An 18,458-nucleotide genomic window follows, 5' to 3' on the forward strand; every position below is an offset into this window, starting at 1 on the left:
GCTGTATATTTCACCTTTCTTTTTCAGAATTACTCCTGGTTTATTTCCAGTCAAATCAACCGCTGCTAAAAATAGGGAAGGTGAAAGAGATGAATGGGTGAAATGCTAAAAAGAGAAGATATGTTTTGTTTTTTATTTGCTCCCTTTTTGAACTGAATTCTCTGATGGAAGCATCTCCACTGGTATGAAAAAAAAGCATTTCCAAGTCAGCTAAGATCCATTTTCAAATGCTTCCATCAATAGAATCCACATCACTTTTGATATTTTCTGCTAAGATCAGAAAATGCATTTGAACATCTTATTCCATATTTTTCTTGAGCTCTCTGTTCAATAAAATGGACTTTTAAGGAGATCTTTGGCAGTGTTTGAATTTGATAAGTTTATCAGCTGCCTCTCAGCCTTGCCTTTTGATACTGGCTTTCCCATGAAACTTTAGGTTTGGGTAGAATGCAAATGCCTCTGTGAGAATATTTCACAACCCTTGGGATGTTGAGTAATTGGTTTTGTGCCACCTCTGTCACTGCTCTCCATGTTTTTGGTGGAATTGCAGTGAAGGAAAAGCAGCTTGGAACTGAGACCCACATGTGGCAGGGAACCATGCTGATTCAGGGGATGAAAACCAGATGTCACTGTGTGTTCCTCATTTTTGAGCTCTCCTTTTATACCTCCGGTTTTCCAACCTCTTTCTTTTCACCAAAATTTATTGTGATAAGAGAAATGAGGATTCTTTCCCTGCTGAGACGTCGCTGACCTTGATTTGATATTCCTAATGGTTATTTGGCTTCCCATGTCACTAAAATTTCTTTGCTTGTTTCATTTCTCCATCATTTTCCTCCATCCTGAGATTTCTGACTGAGCAGTTTTGTTTCTGACTTTGCAGACTGGGTGGAATTCAGTCCATATGAAATTGGAATGGCCAAGTATGGCACTTTCATGTCTCCTGATCTGTTTGGAAGCAAGTTTTTTATGGGGACAGTGGTGAAGAAATATGCGGAAAATCCCTTGCATTTCCTGATGGGTGAGTATGTGACAGAAAGACTTAAAAAGAAAAGCAATTTCAGTAATTCATGGACTTTTAAGTGCAGTCACACAAAGTGTGAGACAGAAAGTGGAGCTCTCAGTTTGTTGGAAGACATTCATTTGAAAGATTTCACAGATATGGATTGACATTGTTGATTTATTTCTAATTTCCATGGGTTTTTGTTCCGATTTGGACATCTGAGCTTGTGACTTGGCCTGCTCCAAACTCAGAGGTGTGTTCAGAGAGTAACCAGCTGCTTCAATAGTGCTTATTAAGATATGTGGAGTTTATTTTCCTTTTGCCCATCACCATTCATTGTTTATTTTTTCTCTTTCAGGTGTCTGGGGCAGTGCATTTTCAATATTATTTAACAGAGTCCTTGGTGTCTCCAATTCTCAGAGTAAAGGGCCTACCATGGAAGAAGAATTAGGTACTATTAGTAAATAATTCCACCATGCAGAGCAATTACTAGCAAGATTCTCCCTCTGTGGAAGGATGGCACTGCTTGTAGTCATTTAAGAATGTGGAATTAATTACCTTTAATTGCTGGCATTGCTGGATGCTGCGGAGGTGGGGAAAGAGCACTGGAAATGTTCTTTCCTTTCTTTCATTTTTGTTTCTGGTCACTCAGAGCTGCTGAAAGTCACATGCATCTATCCAGCTCTTTTCTGGTAGTTAATAGAATCCTCTCTTCATGTTGTGTGATTTTTGGAGAGCAGAAGCTGACAAATATTTATTAGTTGTGTAGTCTCTCGACACTGGGCTTTAAAATGGTTTAGCAAAATACACCTGAATTTTCTCATCTCTGAGTTGTTAAATTTCTCAATTCTAACCACAGCCTGTTGGTTATCTGGTCCTTTACTTGCAAATTGAGTGGTTTTGGTTTCACTCCTGGTACAGAAATGACAAGGTGATTATAAAGAAAGAGTTGTGGCTTGGTTTGGATGGACTTTATCGAGTTTTATCTGAGAATATAGTTAACGATAAAAGACTTTTCACACTTCTGTTTCCTGTTGAGAAAACAGCATTACAGGGGAAGATCTGACCAATAAATAAATTGTCCTAGACAGCCAGATCTTTCTGAAGAGCAAGAAGAGCAAATGTAGATTGAGATAGTTTTTAAATAATAACCTCTGTCTGCCTCCTAATGGATGGAATTCAGCTGTTTGCTAATCTCTTCTTTGTGGATGAGAATGAGACCTCCAGGTTCCTATTTCTGATACAACTCCTGAGTGTTAACACCTCCTCATGGAGGATCCCTGTCAATAACTGTGATCATGGAAAAGTTTGCTTTTGAAAGATAGTGAGGCACAGAATATTATCTGTCATCTGTGACTCATTTCACATATCATTTAAAAAATACTCTTTGAAGTGGGATCAGGTGTGAAAATATTTATGTGACTTGAACCTCAGTCTGGAGCAGAGCTGGAGATGTCCCGGTGCCACCTTGGCACCACAGTAACATTTTCCTAGTTCAGTAGGAGCTACTGAGAGGACAGAAGCTAAATATCTACATTTTAATGAAGGTGAATAAAGTGTGTCAGGTATGTGGTGCAGAGGGGAGTGGGAGGTACTGCTCTAGGGTTGCATCTTCTTTTCCAGCCCAAAAATTGCAGGCTGAATCCAATACCTGCTGATCTCATTATAATGTCCACAGCAGACCCAGTCTTCTTCAGCTGTATTTTCTATTACAAAGATCATGAGAATTTTATGACTCAGATTGTTTTGAAATTCTTAACTGTTCTGCCAGTTAAACCCCAGCAGTTTAAAGGAATTTACATTTCTTTCAACAGAAAATATTAGGCTAAAGCACCTTGTGAGCAATGACAGCTCAGACAGTGAAGATGAGTCACAGCATCCAAAAGGTAAGGAAATGCTCAGATTTCATTTCATTGTTTCCTTTTCCCATCAGCTTTTGTGTGGCTCAGCAAAATAGAGAACAGGAGACTCCAGGAGCTTCACTTCATGTCTCCTGCTCAAGCTGATCAGCAGGTGATTGTCTCACCTGTCTGGAATTCCACATACATCCCAAAAAACGTGGTTTGCTGGGCCAGAGCTCTCCAGAAGTCTGTTTCCAGCAAACTGCTGAGCTCAGAGGCACCTTGGAATTGCTGCCAGCCCCCTAAACCAACACTATTCATTGTTTTCAAGGGTTTAGTGATCAAATATTTACCTGGGAATGGTTTAATGTGTGTTTCCATCATTCACAAGTGTCTTCTAGCACTTTTACAAATGACATCTGATACAGGAAATTCCTCATGCATGGCACAGTGTTTGTAACCGTGCCCAAATCCAGGTGCCCAGAAGAGGCACAGCCACAAAAGGAATGTTGGGCAGTGTGAAGAAAAGATTCTGTTGACAATTACCTCTAAGAACCTAAAGCACCTGGAGATTTCTGGTGTCTTAGTCAGCTTTCTGTATTTGATTATATTTTTGGGGTGATTTTCACCTGCAAAAATCGAGTTTTATTTTTAGCAAGTGGAGCAAAGATGAGAATGCAGCTGTTTGTGATTTCAGGATCTACAGAAGAAAAGAAAATCCTGTATGGTGAGACAGGGAACTGTGTCAGCTCAGCTCAGTGATTGCTTCTTGAGCTCCCCCTATGTGTAAAACCGTAGGTGGTACCACGTTTTGTGTTTATTTGTGGGTTTCCTGTTTAAACACTACAGCCAGCACCAAACACATTTCTCTCCTAGTTTGTAGCCATAGTGAACAACCAACAAATCTGGGATTGTAAATCCTTCTCATTGGAAGGATTTGGAAAATCCTTCCAATGGAAATCCAATTGGAAATCCTTCTCACTTCCATAGAATGTTATTGGACAGATGTTGGATTTCTCTGATGCTTGTTTTCTCGCTACTTATGTAAAACTCAGCTCCTTTAAAGCCTGGTTTAAAGAGGCAAGTTTAAAAGCTGGCTTTAAAGTATCAAGCTTGAGCTTGAATTATTTTCTTATCTGAAACACCCCAAAAAGTCAAGTTTTGACAGGTGAATGAATGCAGGGTAGTGCCAGTCCAGGTCATTTTTACTACAAGCTCCAACTGCAGACATCTAAGTCTGGATCTGTCATTGTATTCTTTAGTTAATTAAAACCAGATATTAATTGTAGTTTACAGTTTACTGTAATGATAATTTCAGGTATTTTAGAATTCCTGTGCTAAGTCATTATCCTTTATGCAGACTAACTCTGCTTTTCTGAGCAAATCTGGATTTATAACAGGCAGGAAAGATGGAGAAGGCCGTCAAGGCACATCCAGATGAATTTATGTCTACATCAAATGTGGATCTTATCAGCTCAGGTCTATCCCTAAGCTTACAGAGAAAGCCCTGCTCAGGTTATTTGATGCTCCCAGTCTATTTTCCTGATGGACACATCCACACTATTGTGGTGTATATGAAAGGTTTCACTGGGCTGTGAAGTTGAAAGGATGAATTCTCTGCACTTCTCTGAAATCATTGTTTCAAAGCTCCATCATCCATCATCTTGTTGAAAGAATTTTTGTATTTTCTTTTGTATTGTAGCTCCTTTATTGTATACCCCCTGCAATGGTGAGGTTACACTTGCTGTGTTTAAATACTACAGCTGGGTATTTCCATTTGTGTGTGCAGGCACGGAGGGCACTGAGGCCAAGCAGGAGAGCCCGGGGAGGCTGCAGGAGAGCAGCCAGGAGAGCTGGGTGCAGCGCATGCTGATGGCCCTGGTGGGGGACAGCGCCCTGTTCAACACGCGCGAGGGCCGCGCCGGCAAGGTGCACAACTTCATGCTGGGGCTCAACCTCAACAGCTGCTATCCCCTGTCCCCTCTGGCAGAGCTGCTCACCCAGGAGTCCCTGGAGGAGGAGGAGCCGGCAGCAGTGGCAGGTGAGTTCCCAGCACGCTGGTGCTGTGTGTGGTTGTTGGTTGTAGTTGCTGCAAAACCTTTGTAGCTCATCCACTGTCTTTGTGTTTTGAAAAACCCCTGGAGGCAACACACTTGTAGGATCACAGAATCAGTGAATTTTGGAAGGGACCCACCAGGATCATGGAGTCTGACCCCTGGCCCTGCCCAGACACCCCAACAATCCCACCCTGTGCATCCCCGGGAGCGTTGTCCAACCCCTCCTGGAGCTCTGGCAGCCTTGGGGCTGTGCCCATTCCCTGGGGAGCCTGGGCAGTGCCAGCACCCTCTGGAGAAGAACCTTTCCCTGATCTCCAGCCTCACCCTCCTGTTCTGGCACAGCTGATGGATTCTTGCTTTGCTGACACCATGTTCTTCATAGTGTGAACCCACCTGACAAACCACTCCCATTCCAGGGTCCCTGATGTGCAGGTGCATCCATATTTCATGTTGGCTTTAACAAGAATGCTGATAGAGGATAAGAATTTCAGGAAAATACGAATTTGCAAAAGAAGTTCAAAGTCTTCCCTTACTCTATAAGGGATGTGGTGTGTGGAACAGTAGCTGTGAAGAATAATTGTGTTAGGCAAAGGCTCCAAAATCCTAACCATAGTGTTCACTGCAGTCTGCTCAGTGAAAGGCAAATTTCTCAGTGTTCTTCTGGCACTGGAAGTGTCCAAGCCCAGGCTGGACAGGGCTTGGAGCAACGTGGGATAGTGCAAGGTGTCCTTGCCCATGGTGTGGGGTGGCCCTGAGCTTCAAGGTCTTCCAACCCATTCCATGAGTCTGTGATCCATCAAGCAAAGAATCACTACACCTCTCTGAAGGAGGTGTTCCCTCCAGGCTGTTCCTCCCAGCACAGCCCTACCAACAATCCCTGGTGACAGCACCATTCTCCTCAGCCCTCATTTCCTATGCAGAGGAAGGAGATTGTCCCAATTGCTCGTTAAGCAACAGTAAATACCTGATGTCATTTAAAAGCTTAAGTAGCAGCCGTGCTCTAATGTGTATTTGTTAATGTAACAAAGCCCTTGCAGGGCTTGAAGAGTAATTTCCATCTGGACTCCACTTTCTAAATATTTCTGTCATCTCAGTGGTGTTTACAACTGGGTAATCTTAATATTTATAGTACTTGGAAAAGAGGCAGGAAAGTGGGTAGGAAATTTATGGTTGGAAAAAATGACAGTTGATGAGAATTTTGCATAATTAAGACACGTGGATAGTCTTCAGAATCAACTGTCATCTTCCTGGGATTTGATTTAGATGGAAATAAAATGCTGGTTTGACAGAACTCTGCGCCTCTGACACAATTACTTTAGAGTGCCTGAAACTTCTGTGGGTTAAAATGGGAAAAGTTTGACATGACTGCAGTTTTTTGCTGTTAGCCAAAGCCCACATTCATAAACCTGCAGTTACAACTCAGATCTGACAGCTGTGAGTGGTTGCGATATTGTAGTCAAGAATAGTTAAAAACCCCTTGAAATGTCAGTAGTTAATATAAAATGTAATCATTCAGTAATGTGATGAGTGTATCCACATTTTAATACTGTGAATTTTCCTAATATATGGAAGAGCTGAGGAGCCCAGAGGTGCAGAGGGAAAGGAGACTGTGGTGTAAAATTTAAATGCTTAGATTACTGTGGCACTGGATGCATTTAAGCTGTGCACATTTATTCCTAGCACTGGCAGTTTACCTGTCAGCTTGAGTGCAGAGGCAAGTCTGTATTGCTTTAAGACTTACTCTCCTTTATTGCCATACACTCCAAAGGAGAAATAAGTGAATCAAAAAGGATATCAATAACACTTTCCTTCTCCAGCTGTCCCAAACCCTCTGCAGAGGATGAACTGTGGCTGACCTAGGGCAGTCTTACAGTCATTACTGAGGATTGAATTTAGAGTCTGCAGTGCCTGCAGCAGAGATCCCAGCTGCTTGGTTTGGAAGTAAAACCCCTGGCTTTGCTTTTCCACAGATTCTATTTGTGGAGATAATGCTAAACATTTTCTTATTTCATCAGGAGTGATTTCATTGTGAACTCTGAGTTGTTCTGTTTCTTTTCTTGATGTTACAACACACCAGAACAATTTGAGAAAATGCCAAGTGCATAACAATGGGGAAAAATAACCCCTAATCCCTGCTTCCTTATTTCAGTATTTATGGAAACAGTTGTAGTGGATGGACGTCAGTAGCAAATGCCCTTCTGAACTGCCCTCCTCCCACTGGAGCTGCCATCTGTGGCAAATTTGGTCTCTAGGATGTGCCCTCTTTATTTCCTAACAAATATCTGTGTATCCCATTGCTGGGAAGCTGACAGGACTTAACTGGCTAAACATGGAGCTGGGCTGGTAAACACAGACCCACAGAATTGTTAAGGCTGGAAAAAACCTTTAAGATCATCAAGTCCAACCACCAAGCCAGCACTGCCACTAAACCCTGTCCCCACGTGCCACATCCTCCCATTTTCTCCCAGTTTGCTGTTTGAGGGACTGGAAGGTGCTGGTAATAGGAATTCATCTTTCCTAAAAGGCTGAAAATTCATGTCCCAGGCTCTGGGGTTCTATGAAGACTGTGATTGCTAAAACCCATTTATATGGCTGCTATAAATTTACTGACAGCATGAAGACATTTTCTCCTTTAAAATATAGTAAGATTATTTTGATAAATTTGATTTTAGGGTCATGAGGGCTGTAAGCAATAGGATCCATCTCAATCTTCAGTGTTGGGAGGAAGTTTGTGTGGCAGTAATAACACTCCCATCAAAACACTGTTATAGCTGATGCTGTTCTTGATTAAAGGATCTTTCAAATTCAATTTTTGTAACATAAGAAAAGATGAAACTTTAACAAAAATAATTTTTCAATTCCTTAGACGTTCTAGTGAGAACAAGGGTTAAATTGTGTTTGACCTGCTGTCTTTAAACAAGAAGAGGAAAACCAAATTGATCTATGTGTGCTAAAGGGAACTGTAGTCAGTGTGGGTTTTTTACTGTTTTTTTTTTAAGTTGTGATGAATTTGATAAATACTGATACATTTTCTTTCATTTATGCTAATTCACGATTATGAAATATATCTGGTTCTAAAATAGGTTTATAAACACACTTAGCCCTTTAGCAATAGGCAATGATTTAAAAGTGTTCTCTCCTTTAGAAATCAAGGCAAATAGTGGGAAATGGTGCCTTATTATTTAGGAAAGGAACATCTTATAAACAACAGCTGAAATATAAAAAGAAAATAATCTGTTTTAAGATTTTGTTTGGTCCTCACAACATACTGCTTCTGAAATGACAGGGACAAGAGTTAGAATTATTTTTGATAGATTTTCTTTGCTTCAAAAATAACCTTTTTTCCCCAGTTTACTATCATTGTCAATAAGTAGGTACCAGGAAATTCAATTGTAGCAGAAATAATGATATTTTTATATTTTTCTCTCCAGCATTCCTTACATTACACTGCCCTCTACAGATATGAGAATTAGATTTTTTGTTAAAAAGCAAAACCATGCACTGGAAGTATTTGTAAGGTCTGGAACAAGAAAAAACTGCCAGGGGAAAAGTTTTTAAGTACAGCAGGGATAGTTCAGTTGTGTCCAGAGACCTGGACAAGTGTGAAGACACCCCGGAAAAATGGATTGGTTTTTCCTGAGCTGTACCTGAGGGAATGTTGGGGTTAGAGGGAAACATCATCAGGTTGGGCTTAGAGAAAAGAGTGGTGGATACCACACTGGGACAGCACCAGCAGCAAGTGGCTGACAGGGAATTCTGTCCAGTCCCTGAATTATGGATATGGGTCACTATTTCTCTGCTGGAGGGGTGAGAGTGAGATCATCAGGTCTGGTGCAGGTTGGAAAACAAGACTTGATAGTCCCAATTTAATGAGCAGAAGCAGGCACAGACGAGTGTCACAGGAGGGCAGAGCCACATTGAGGATTTTTGGGTACTTTTGGGAGAGCTGGGAAGGATGTTGGGAGGGAACCTGGGGGAATAGGTTTGGGCCAGGCAGCTGTTCCAGGGCTCTGCACCCTCCAAGAAGTTCTTCCTTGTGTTGAGGTGGAGCTTGTTGTGTTTTTGTTTATGGCCATTGCTCCTCATCCTGTCACTGGCACCACTGAACAGAGTCTGGGACCATCCTCTGACACCCCCATATGTCTCTTGACATCCCATAAGCTTTTTCCTTTGTGTATGGATTGTTTGGGATGATGGAGTGAAGGTGGGAGGGCTGGTATCAAACCTGGGCGTTTGTCCCCTTTGTTCACCTCCTCTGGGTCTACCTCATGAACCTCCTGAGGGCCCTTCCAGTTCTGGCTTTTCACCTCATTCTCCAGTTGTAAGAGGTTTAGTTGCACTTGAATTCATGGTGTGTTTACCTGGGATACACTGTGCAGTTCAAGTTCCATGCTGTCCCCAGAACCTGGGGAGACACTGGAAAGCTCATCAGAACTTCAGTTCTTAACTCAGTTGTCCCTGCTTGGTTTGGTTTTTCCATGTTCCATGCAGATCCTGACGAGTTTGAGAGGATCTATGAGCCCCTGGATGTGAAAAGCAAGAAGATCCACATTGTGGACAGTGGGCTGACCTATAACCTGCCCTACCCACTCATCCTGAGGCCCCAGAGAGGTGTGGATCTCATCATCTCCTTTGATTTCTCAGCCAGGCCAAGTGATTCCAGCCCTCCTTTCAAAGTAAGTCACACAGGCCCTTCCTTTCCTGCATTCAGGGGTTTAGGGTGACTCACGTTTATTCCACATGGTCCCAGAAAGGCCTTGGTGCTGTTGTATCTGCAGCTTTGGAATATTTTATTCCACGTCAAGGCAGAATATTGCCCTGTGCCTCAGTTCCTGTTTACATGCCTTCCATGAGGCAGCTGGCACAAAGAGGGATCATGAACTTGCTTTGAAGCAGGAGCTCAGTTGTTTTTATGGAAGTTTTGCTTTGGCACTGATTGCAGAGTTTTATTTTCTGTCAGAATTAAACAATTAAGTCATTTTCCCTGCCGTACTCTCCCTCCACCCAGCTGCTCTCCTCTGTGTGCTGTGATGTAAATGGATGGTTTCGTGTCAGCATCTTGCAGAAATGCCTCATCTCAGGATTGCTAAATAAATAACCTTTTGGAATCAGGGCTAACTGTTCATTTACATCTCACCAGGATAATCCTGGTTTAAAATCCATCTTGAATCCATCCATCTTAAATCCATCCAGACCAGAGCAAAACAGCAACAGGAGAACAGGGAGTAAGTGCCATGGCTGTTTTCTGCAGCAGGTGTGGAAAGCACAGCTGTCAGTCTGTACCACCTGCACATCCACACAGCTCCAGCTGATCCCAAAGCCTTCACATGGATCATTTTTGGTAACTGCTACAGAAAAAGCAGCATTTCAGAGACTGCTGTTCTCACTTGGTGCTGTGGTTTAGTGGGTGTGGTGGGATTTGGTTGATCTGTTTGATCTTGGAGGTCTTTCCCAACAGGAATAATTCTACCGTCCTCAAAAAAGAGGCATTATTTATTTCGAACCCAAATGGATTTTTAAAATGATTTTTAAGGGAACTCAGAAAACATTCCTGTTTGAGAAACAGCTGGCATTCCTTGTTGTTTTACAGACAAATTTTAGTTACAACAAATGGAGAATTCTTTTCCTTCAGCTGTTATGGAGTGACAAAACCCCCAAAACATTAGAAAGCAACAGCAGTAGGAAAATAAGCATGAGAACAGTGCTGCCAACTGCACAGCCAAATTACAGGAGAATAAAAAGGAGAAATTCCTGTAATCTCTATGTTTCTTGGGGCTACTGGGGAGAATAGAGTACTGAGAAGTCTTTGTAGTGCTTGAGATCCTTTGTTTTTTCCTTAAATGACTGAATCCCAGAGTCTGTTTTTTCCTTTAATATTCTGTTTGCATAAGAATGTATCTCTTTTTTTTTTGTCAAGAGTGTTTGTCCCAGCAGCTAAATTTGCTGACAGAGCACTGCCATTGTCTCTGAAACATCTTTTCCCTCCCTTTTTTAACATTCCACAGGTGGAGTCTGTGCAAAAGGCTGTATATGGTCACCCCTGCTACCCTTAGCATTCTGTCTTTGTCAGCTGCAATTTTCTGGGTTGTTTTGGGGAACGTGGAGAGATTAGTGAGCACTCAAGTGGCATCCTGAAGGTTTTTCTCTAAACCATCATTTTCAAAATGCAAAAAAAATCCTTAACATGATAAAAAATTGTGGGAAAATTCGATGATGCCTCAGGTTTTCCAGAAGCCTCTCTTGAAGGGAATTCTTTCTGGAGCACAAGTGGGTGTTTGCTGGGGCAGACACAGGTGTATTCCTGAGGCACAGGACAGGAACCAGTTCTGTCCCATTGGTGCATTGCAGAGAGCAAATGCCACTTCAGAAGTGGGCCTGTATCTATGGTAGCACTCTAATGTTTTACTCAGTGACTCGAGCCTTGGTTTACCATTTTACACCCACTATCTCTTAATCTCTTGCGTATCCAAAACAGCCGTCCAAAGAAGGCTCCTATTTCATTGAAAACCAAGATTAAAGATGTTTAACCTTCTCTCTCCTCCCTCTCACACACCCTCATTACATGCTTTTGAGTCATTATTTACAAATTATCTTGTTTACTGGGTTGTCATGAGGAAAAAGAAGCCTGTTTTCCAGAGCTCTTCACACGGTGTGCTTTGAGAGGCCCCTGAGCATGGGGGGTTAATTCTGAGTACAACAGTGTGTGGCAATGTGTACAGCAAGTGTTTAGGAGCTCTCAGTGGTTGCCACAGCACTGGTACTGCTTTGCAAAGTAAAATTATGGATGGCTTTTCCCTCACTGTCAGCTCTGTAAATTCACCCCCAGCTTTCTGGGGCAGACCACGTTCCTTCCTGTGACTCATGTGGCAGGTGGTGGAGCCTGGGCAGGGTGAGTGAGGTGCTCCCTTGGTCCTGCTGAGATCCACTTGATTAATCCTGAGAACCACAGGGTGGTTTGGGCTGGAAGGGACATTAACCTCATCCCACCCCACCCCTTCCACTAGCCCAGGCTGCTCCAAGCCCCATCCAGCCTGGCCTTGAATGCTCACAGGGATCCAGGGGCAGCCACAGCTTCTCTGGGCACCCTGTGCCAGGGCCTCCCCACCCTCACAGGAAAGGATTTCTCTCCAATATCCCATCTATCCCTGCCCTCTGCCAGTGGGAAACAATTCCCTGTGTCCTGTCACTCCATCCCTTGGAAATTGTCTCTCTCCATGTTTCCTGTCAGCTCCTTCAGGCACTGGAAGGCCACAGTGAGGTCTCCCCAAAGCTTCTCCTCTCCAGGCTGTACAATCCCAGCTCTCTCAGCCTTTTCTCCCAGCAGAGCTCCTCCATCCCTCTGACCATCCTGGTGCCTCCTCTGGACTCCCTCCATGTCATTCTTATATTGGAGATTTAATAATTTATGGATCACATTACCACCCCACATGATCCCTGTCTCTGCAAAACTCCTGACTTTGCAGTGGAAGCTTTTGTGCCACCTGAGTCTTTCTCCTCTTTCCAGGAAATCCTGCTGGCTGAAAAATGGGCCAAAATGAACAAGCTTCCTTTCCCCAAGATAGATCCCAACGTGTTTGACAGGGAGGGCATGAAGGAGTGCTATGTTTTCAAGCCCAAGGACACCTCCTCGGAGAAGGACTGTCCAACCATCATCCACTTCGTGCTGGCCAACATCGACTTCAGGAAGTACAAAGCTCCAGGTGAGCTCACAATTCCTGATGCTGAATCCACCTATTCCTCTGGAATCACTTTGTGGTTATGTACTAGGAATGTTTTGCCTCTGAAATAACTCAGAGCAGCTTTGTCTGTAGTCCTTAGGGAATTAATTGAAAGGAGCCATTAAAAATAAGGTAATAAATCCTCAGCCCTAACATTTGGATGGAATTTTGTATTTGTCCTGTGCAGGTGTTCCCAGAGAAACACAAGAAGAGAAGGATTTTGCAGACTTTGATATTTTTGATGATCCAGACACACCTTTCTCTACCTTCAACTTCCAGTATCCCAATGAGGCTTTCAAGAGGCTCCATGACCTCATGGAGTTCAACACCCTCAATAACATGGATGTGAGTATGGGGGGTTAAAGGGGCTGGATTGTTACAGGGGGATGTGGGTGATGTGAGGAAAGCCCTAAATCTGCCCTGCAGAAGGTACAGGGCTTTGCCTCAGTGTTTGCCTGATTTTCTCATTCGGTTCTTGCCTTGGTTTTGCCATTTTACCATCCCAAGCTATTCAGGATAGCTGAGCAAAGGACACTGTTAAAGATGTGCAGGACTTGATACTCAGGTTTTATTTGTCTAATTGGACAAAAAGGATACTAGAAGTTTCCTCTGAAGGAAATGTTTTTATCAGCTAACTCAGTAACAATTATTTGTAATTGATAGTTGGTGAAACATGACATCATGATCCCAATATCTGTGGAGTGACAAGTGTAATGATCATCCCAGATAAAGATAGAGGGGTTTTAATCAATATAGTGAAGAAAACTTGTTACATCAGCACAAAGGATTTAAAAGTGAAGATTTAATCTTTCTCAGCATAATAATTACTTTCTACATCCTTGAAATACGGATTTTCTCAATGTTTGGATTTACCCTTCTGGGTTTCACTGGGGGTTCTTTAAATACTGTGTGTTTTTGTGTGACTTTTTCAGTGTTAGTGGCCTCCCTCATGTTTTTACTAACCACATTAAAATCAGTATTTTATACACTCAGGAAATACTGTTTGTGCTAAAACTCATTGATCCCTCTGCTCAGTGATGGAGGGGAGCTAAAAGTGGGAGCAGCAGCTGTTAATGGGAGAAGGGGCTGTTTCTGTGCATTCCAAAGTGTTCAAAGTGAGCTTTGCTGCTGGCTGCAGGTGATCAAGGAGGCGATGATGGAGAGCATCGAGTACAGGAAGCAGAACCCCTCGCGCTGCTCCGTGTCCCTCAGCAGCGTGGAGGCCAGGAGGTTCTTCAACAAAAGCAACCTCAACAACAACAACCACACGTAGAGGCTGTGCCCAGCCCTGCCCTGCCCAGAAACTGCTCCTGCCTTTGGAACTGCAGGCAAAAGGACTTGAGTGGAGCATCCCTGCTCCTCACAGGGCTGTGCGACACTCCTGAGAACGCCTTCTTGAGAATGCATTTTGTACTGCTTTTTTGGGAGCTAAAAACATTTCAGTAGGCTGAGATCCTCGTTTTTAAAACTGTGGATTGTTGGGTTCAGTGTCTTTGTGTTTTCTTACAGAATTGTAAACACTGGTTTCTTTTGGGGGGGTAATTGAATTTTAATTGATGTAAACTGGGCATAGCTTGAAGGGTAAGATGGAATTAGAAAAAAATTGAAATCCACTTTACTGCTATATGAGAATGTCTGTACCACTCAGCAAAAAACTAAACCTCTGATATTTTCTTATTTAATCCTCAAAATTACATTGCTTGAACTCTTGAGCTACTTGCAGCCATATGTTAAATTATTGTCAGTTTCTGTATTTCTGACCTGAATGTTTCTTCATAAATTGACAATGATTTTGCATTTGAGCACGATTAAAACAACACACTTCTGTAAAGGGACAGTGGCAATGTTTACTGGGGATTGGTAGAACATGCCCAGGTAAGAATGTGAAGCCTTAGGAGCTATTTTAAAAATATATTCTTAATACTTTGATTAATGGAACACTGTGCATAGACAGAGGTTATTTTAGTACCATCTCAACCAGTATTGCTGTAACTCTGCAAATGCACAGAAAATGCAGCTGCACCTCGGAAGACTTTAATTGCTAAAGTCAGTAAATCCCTGGGAAGGGAAATAATTACAATGCATTTTCTTAACAGCCGCTGTACCAAAGAATTGTGGAATGGTTGGGGGTGGAAGGGACCTTAAAGTAGATCTCATTCCACCCCCTGCCATGGGCAGGGACACCTCCCACTAGCCTAGGTTGGTCCAAGTCTACATGCAAAGTTCTGTGGTTAAATAACATTTCCTGTATTGATCAATAGGTTTTATTTCTGTTTGAGTTAGTGCATGTTTAAAATCAACAAAGAAAATAAAAATAACTTATCTTAGTGCTGCATAATTTAAACATTTTCCATAAATTCTGGAATACAGAAAGGAACTGGTACCATTATATTATTGTAATATTTTCTTTTAAATGTCGTCTTTCCTTTTGGTAATATTTGTATTTTTTATTTTATATGTACCTACTCTGTTTCATGGAAGAGTTTTATCATGCTTTATACAGTTTATATTATCACAGTGTTACAGATGATAAAAAATAAAACTATATTTGTCACCTGCTGTTTTCAGACAGTTTTATTTTGATAATTTGTGGGCTATTTTCAGTTTTTTGTGAAGAGATGTAGAGCAGCTTGATGCTGAGGGGCAGCTCACAAGACTGACAGTGCATGGGACGAGTCTTTGCTACCTTTAATCTTGGATTCCTTATAAAGCAGGGAAGTTCCTTAGACATTATTAAAAGTAATGTGGAAGGAGAATAATAATGCAGGAAAACCCCTCTTCTGACACACAATGTGACACCAACCACACAGTTTCCCCATACCTAGAAATGTAACCCTTTGTTTCTCATTTTCCCTCCCTTTAATCCAGGTTCTTCTGCTTTGTGTGTACAGTATTTTTTCCCAACCCAGCCTGTGATCCCTGGCAGGCATAAAAAGGTAGATTTAGAAAATGAATTATTTCAGGCTTCAAACATTACTGCAGGGGCAGCACAGGGGAGATCCTTCATGCCTGAAGGACAGGGAAGTGCCACGCTGCACTGGTGAAGGGGGTGAAGCCTTGGGGATGAGCTCAGTTCCTGGAAAACAGCTCTGAGTATGGTCTGGAAACCAGCCCTGGTGGGCTCTGGAAAACAGCCCTGGAAACCAGTTCTGGTATGGTCTGGAAACCAGCTCTGGTGTTTTCTGGAGATTGGCTCTAGTGTGTTCTGGAAAATAGCTCTGGAAAACACTTCTGATGGGCCCTGGAAAACATCTCTGGTGGGCTCTGGAAAACAGTTCTGGAAAACATCTCTGGTGGGCTCTGGGACACCCAGCACTGAGGGTGGCCTTGACCTTCTCTTCCTTGGGATCTTGGGGCAGGCTGCAGTGCTGGGATGGGCCCTGGAAATCTCTGCCTGCCCTTTCCTTTGCCAGCAGAGGGAATGCTCGGTATAAATCCCAGTGACCTGGGGAGCACTGGAGCTCTGAGCGGTGGCCTCGGCCTCTTTGTGTTGGTGAGAAGAAAACCCGTTTTGGCAGGGAATGGGCCTGCAGCCAATGCCCTTTCCCATTCCCCTGGGCATGTTTTGTCTGTGGGATGACACCTGAGCACTGAGTGATCACCTGCAGAGCTGCTCCGACAGAGCACACAGGGCCTGTTTTCCAGGAGATCTGCTCGTGCTCAGGAGTGAATGTGGGATCAAACAGCAGATTGTGCAACCCCTTGACATCACAGGTTTTGCTCTGGTGCTCACTGGAAGCAAAGCTGAGCAGACGTTTCCTGAAGCTGTAAATTTACCCCTCACTGGCTGCTGGCTCCTGGGGTGGACAGGTTTGTGTGGGGATGTGACTCAGCCAGGAGGTTACACAGGGCCCTTCTCACGAGGGGTGGGAGGCAGGGGCAGGAGGATTCCCAGGAATTCCCCATGGCAACACAAACACAGCTCTGCTGAGCACGCGAGGCAAGGAGCAGGCCCTGGGGCAGGGCCAGGACACGGCAACTTCTTAACCTTTAGAGAAACCAAACCCCACAGGAACTGCAATTCTTCTGTGGCTGTGTAACCCATGAGGGCCCCACAAACCTGAAATCAGAGAACCAAGGCCAAGCCAAAAGACTCCTGGTTTTGTCAGGAGATGTTTGAGAACAGAGCTCCCTGAGCAGGCAGGCATGAGCTTGGAGAGATCCATGTGGTAGGGTGGATCTGAGGGGTGCCAGGAACATGGCCAGGTCTGAGAAAGGGGACAAATGGGGCACTGAAAGGGGAACCCCAGCTGTGATGGGGTCACTGGTGCTGGACTGGGTCTGATGTGTGCAGATGGAACTGTCCTCCACCACCTGGGGCTTCCTTGCCATTCCATGTTCACCTGGAGCCAGCAGCCCATTCATGAGGCCATCTCGAGACCTGTCAGAAAAACCTCGGCGAATTTAACATCAAACCGCCTTTATACTTAAGTATTTTATCTTTAATCAGTACAATACTCTTCCAGTGTGTCCTCCTCAAAGGCTGTGGCCAAACTGGCCACAGAAACCTGGGAACCTTGAAGTGGTTTTGGCCTTTGTGTCTCTCTCAAATTCTCACCCAGGTATATGGTTTTAGACAAGTAAAAACTGAGCTAGGGAAAATAGGCAGCTCTGGGCTTATTTGGGTGTGAAAGTGTACCTTCTGCCATTGAAGAATAAAATAGACTGGTAAAGCTACACCTCCCATCCCTGGCAGTGTCCAAGGCCAGGTTGGATGGGGCTTGGAGCAACCTGGGATAGTGGAAGGTGTCCATGCCCATGGCAGGGGATGCCACTGGATGGACTTTAAGGTTTCTCCCAACCCAAACCATTCCATGATTTTATGATTCTAAAGTTGTGTCATTTGTTTGGTACCGTTTTGTAATTTAGCTGCATTTCTGCTCCTCACCCAACTTTTTGGATGGACTGGGGATGCTGGGCCAGCACTGACAGCAGGGGACACGGGACTTGTGCCAGGCAGTCTGTAAATTCTGGGATGAGGAGGAGAACGTAGGAGACACCCTCCACATCCCGCTGCTGCTTAACACCTCCCAGACGTTTTCTCACAGCTCGTTTAGGGCGTGTGCTGGAAAACACAAACCGGAATTAACGCCACGGCTTTAAGAGACAGAGGGGAATGTTTCACCAGCATGTTTGGGAAGTAGAGACTCTGATGCTTTACAGCTGTGGATTCAAAGCAAATCCTTCTGGTCCTGTTTCACCAAACCCCAGGGATTTGCCTGAGGGCATTTTTGTGCGACGAGTCAGCCCCTGCTCCTGGCACTGATTGATGCCAGGATGCTGCCAGCACAGAGGGACACAGCCTGGAGGGCTGGGGTCGGGAAGGTCCCTCTGCTCCTCCTTTAAAACTGCTCTGTCCCTTTATAACCCTGCGAGGAAGCTGTTTTGAACTGATGCTTTTTTGACCCTGTAGAAGCCCAGAAGTTAGTAATGCTGTTTAACTCTCATATGCTGTTCAACTCTCATTTGCTGTTCCTCCCTCAGCTTCAAGCCTCTTTTAACACCTTATTTAAAACCATGTTTTAAACCCATTTTTAGGTAAAGAAATTTATTCCAAGGTGACACAGAGCAGGTTTCAATACCCCACCAGACCACAAGCCTTTTGTTGGTGTTGCCTCTGTGTCTTTTCTGTCTCTTTTTTCAAAAGATGCCAGAAAATAAATTAGAGAATAATTTGACATCTGAAATCCAGCGTGTCTTTATTGCTCACTTCCTTTTCTTTTATTTTGGAATCTTGGGATCGTGGAACCATTAAGGTTGGGAAATACCTAACAGACCACCAAGTCCAACCATCAGTCCAGCACCACCACCAGGTTCAGCATTAAACCTGGTCCCCAAGTGC

At 43.6% G+C, this 18,458-nt stretch overlaps 1 protein-coding gene across 1 annotated transcript in view; it reads left to right on the forward strand.

Moving 5' to 3' along the window:
• The window catches only part of PLA2G4A (phospholipase A2 group IVA), a 52,116-nt gene extending 36,941 nt beyond the window's left edge, over positions 1-15,175 (forward strand). Inside the window, exons 9-16 of the mRNA XM_031059189.1 lie at positions 881-1,018; positions 1,359-1,451; positions 2,815-2,886; positions 4,631-4,882; positions 9,390-9,574; positions 12,403-12,598; positions 12,804-12,961; positions 13,755-15,175. Of these exons, the coding sequence (XP_030915049.1) occupies positions 881-1,018; positions 1,359-1,451; positions 2,815-2,886; positions 4,631-4,882; positions 9,390-9,574; positions 12,403-12,598; positions 12,804-12,961; positions 13,755-13,889 (1,229 nt within the window). The 3' untranslated portion in view covers positions 13,890-15,175. The remainder of the gene's footprint in view (positions 1-880; positions 1,019-1,358; positions 1,452-2,814; positions 2,887-4,630; positions 4,883-9,389; positions 9,575-12,402; positions 12,599-12,803; positions 12,962-13,754) is intronic.
• The last annotated feature ends 3,283 nt before the right edge of the window (positions 15,176-18,458 follow it).

Source organism: Geospiza fortis, unplaced genomic scaffold (assembly GCF_000277835.1).
Source record: "Geospiza fortis unplaced genomic scaffold, GeoFor_1.0 scaffold229, whole genome shotgun sequence".
Classification (NCBI taxonomy): Eukaryota; Metazoa; Chordata; class Aves; order Passeriformes; family Thraupidae; genus Geospiza; species Geospiza fortis.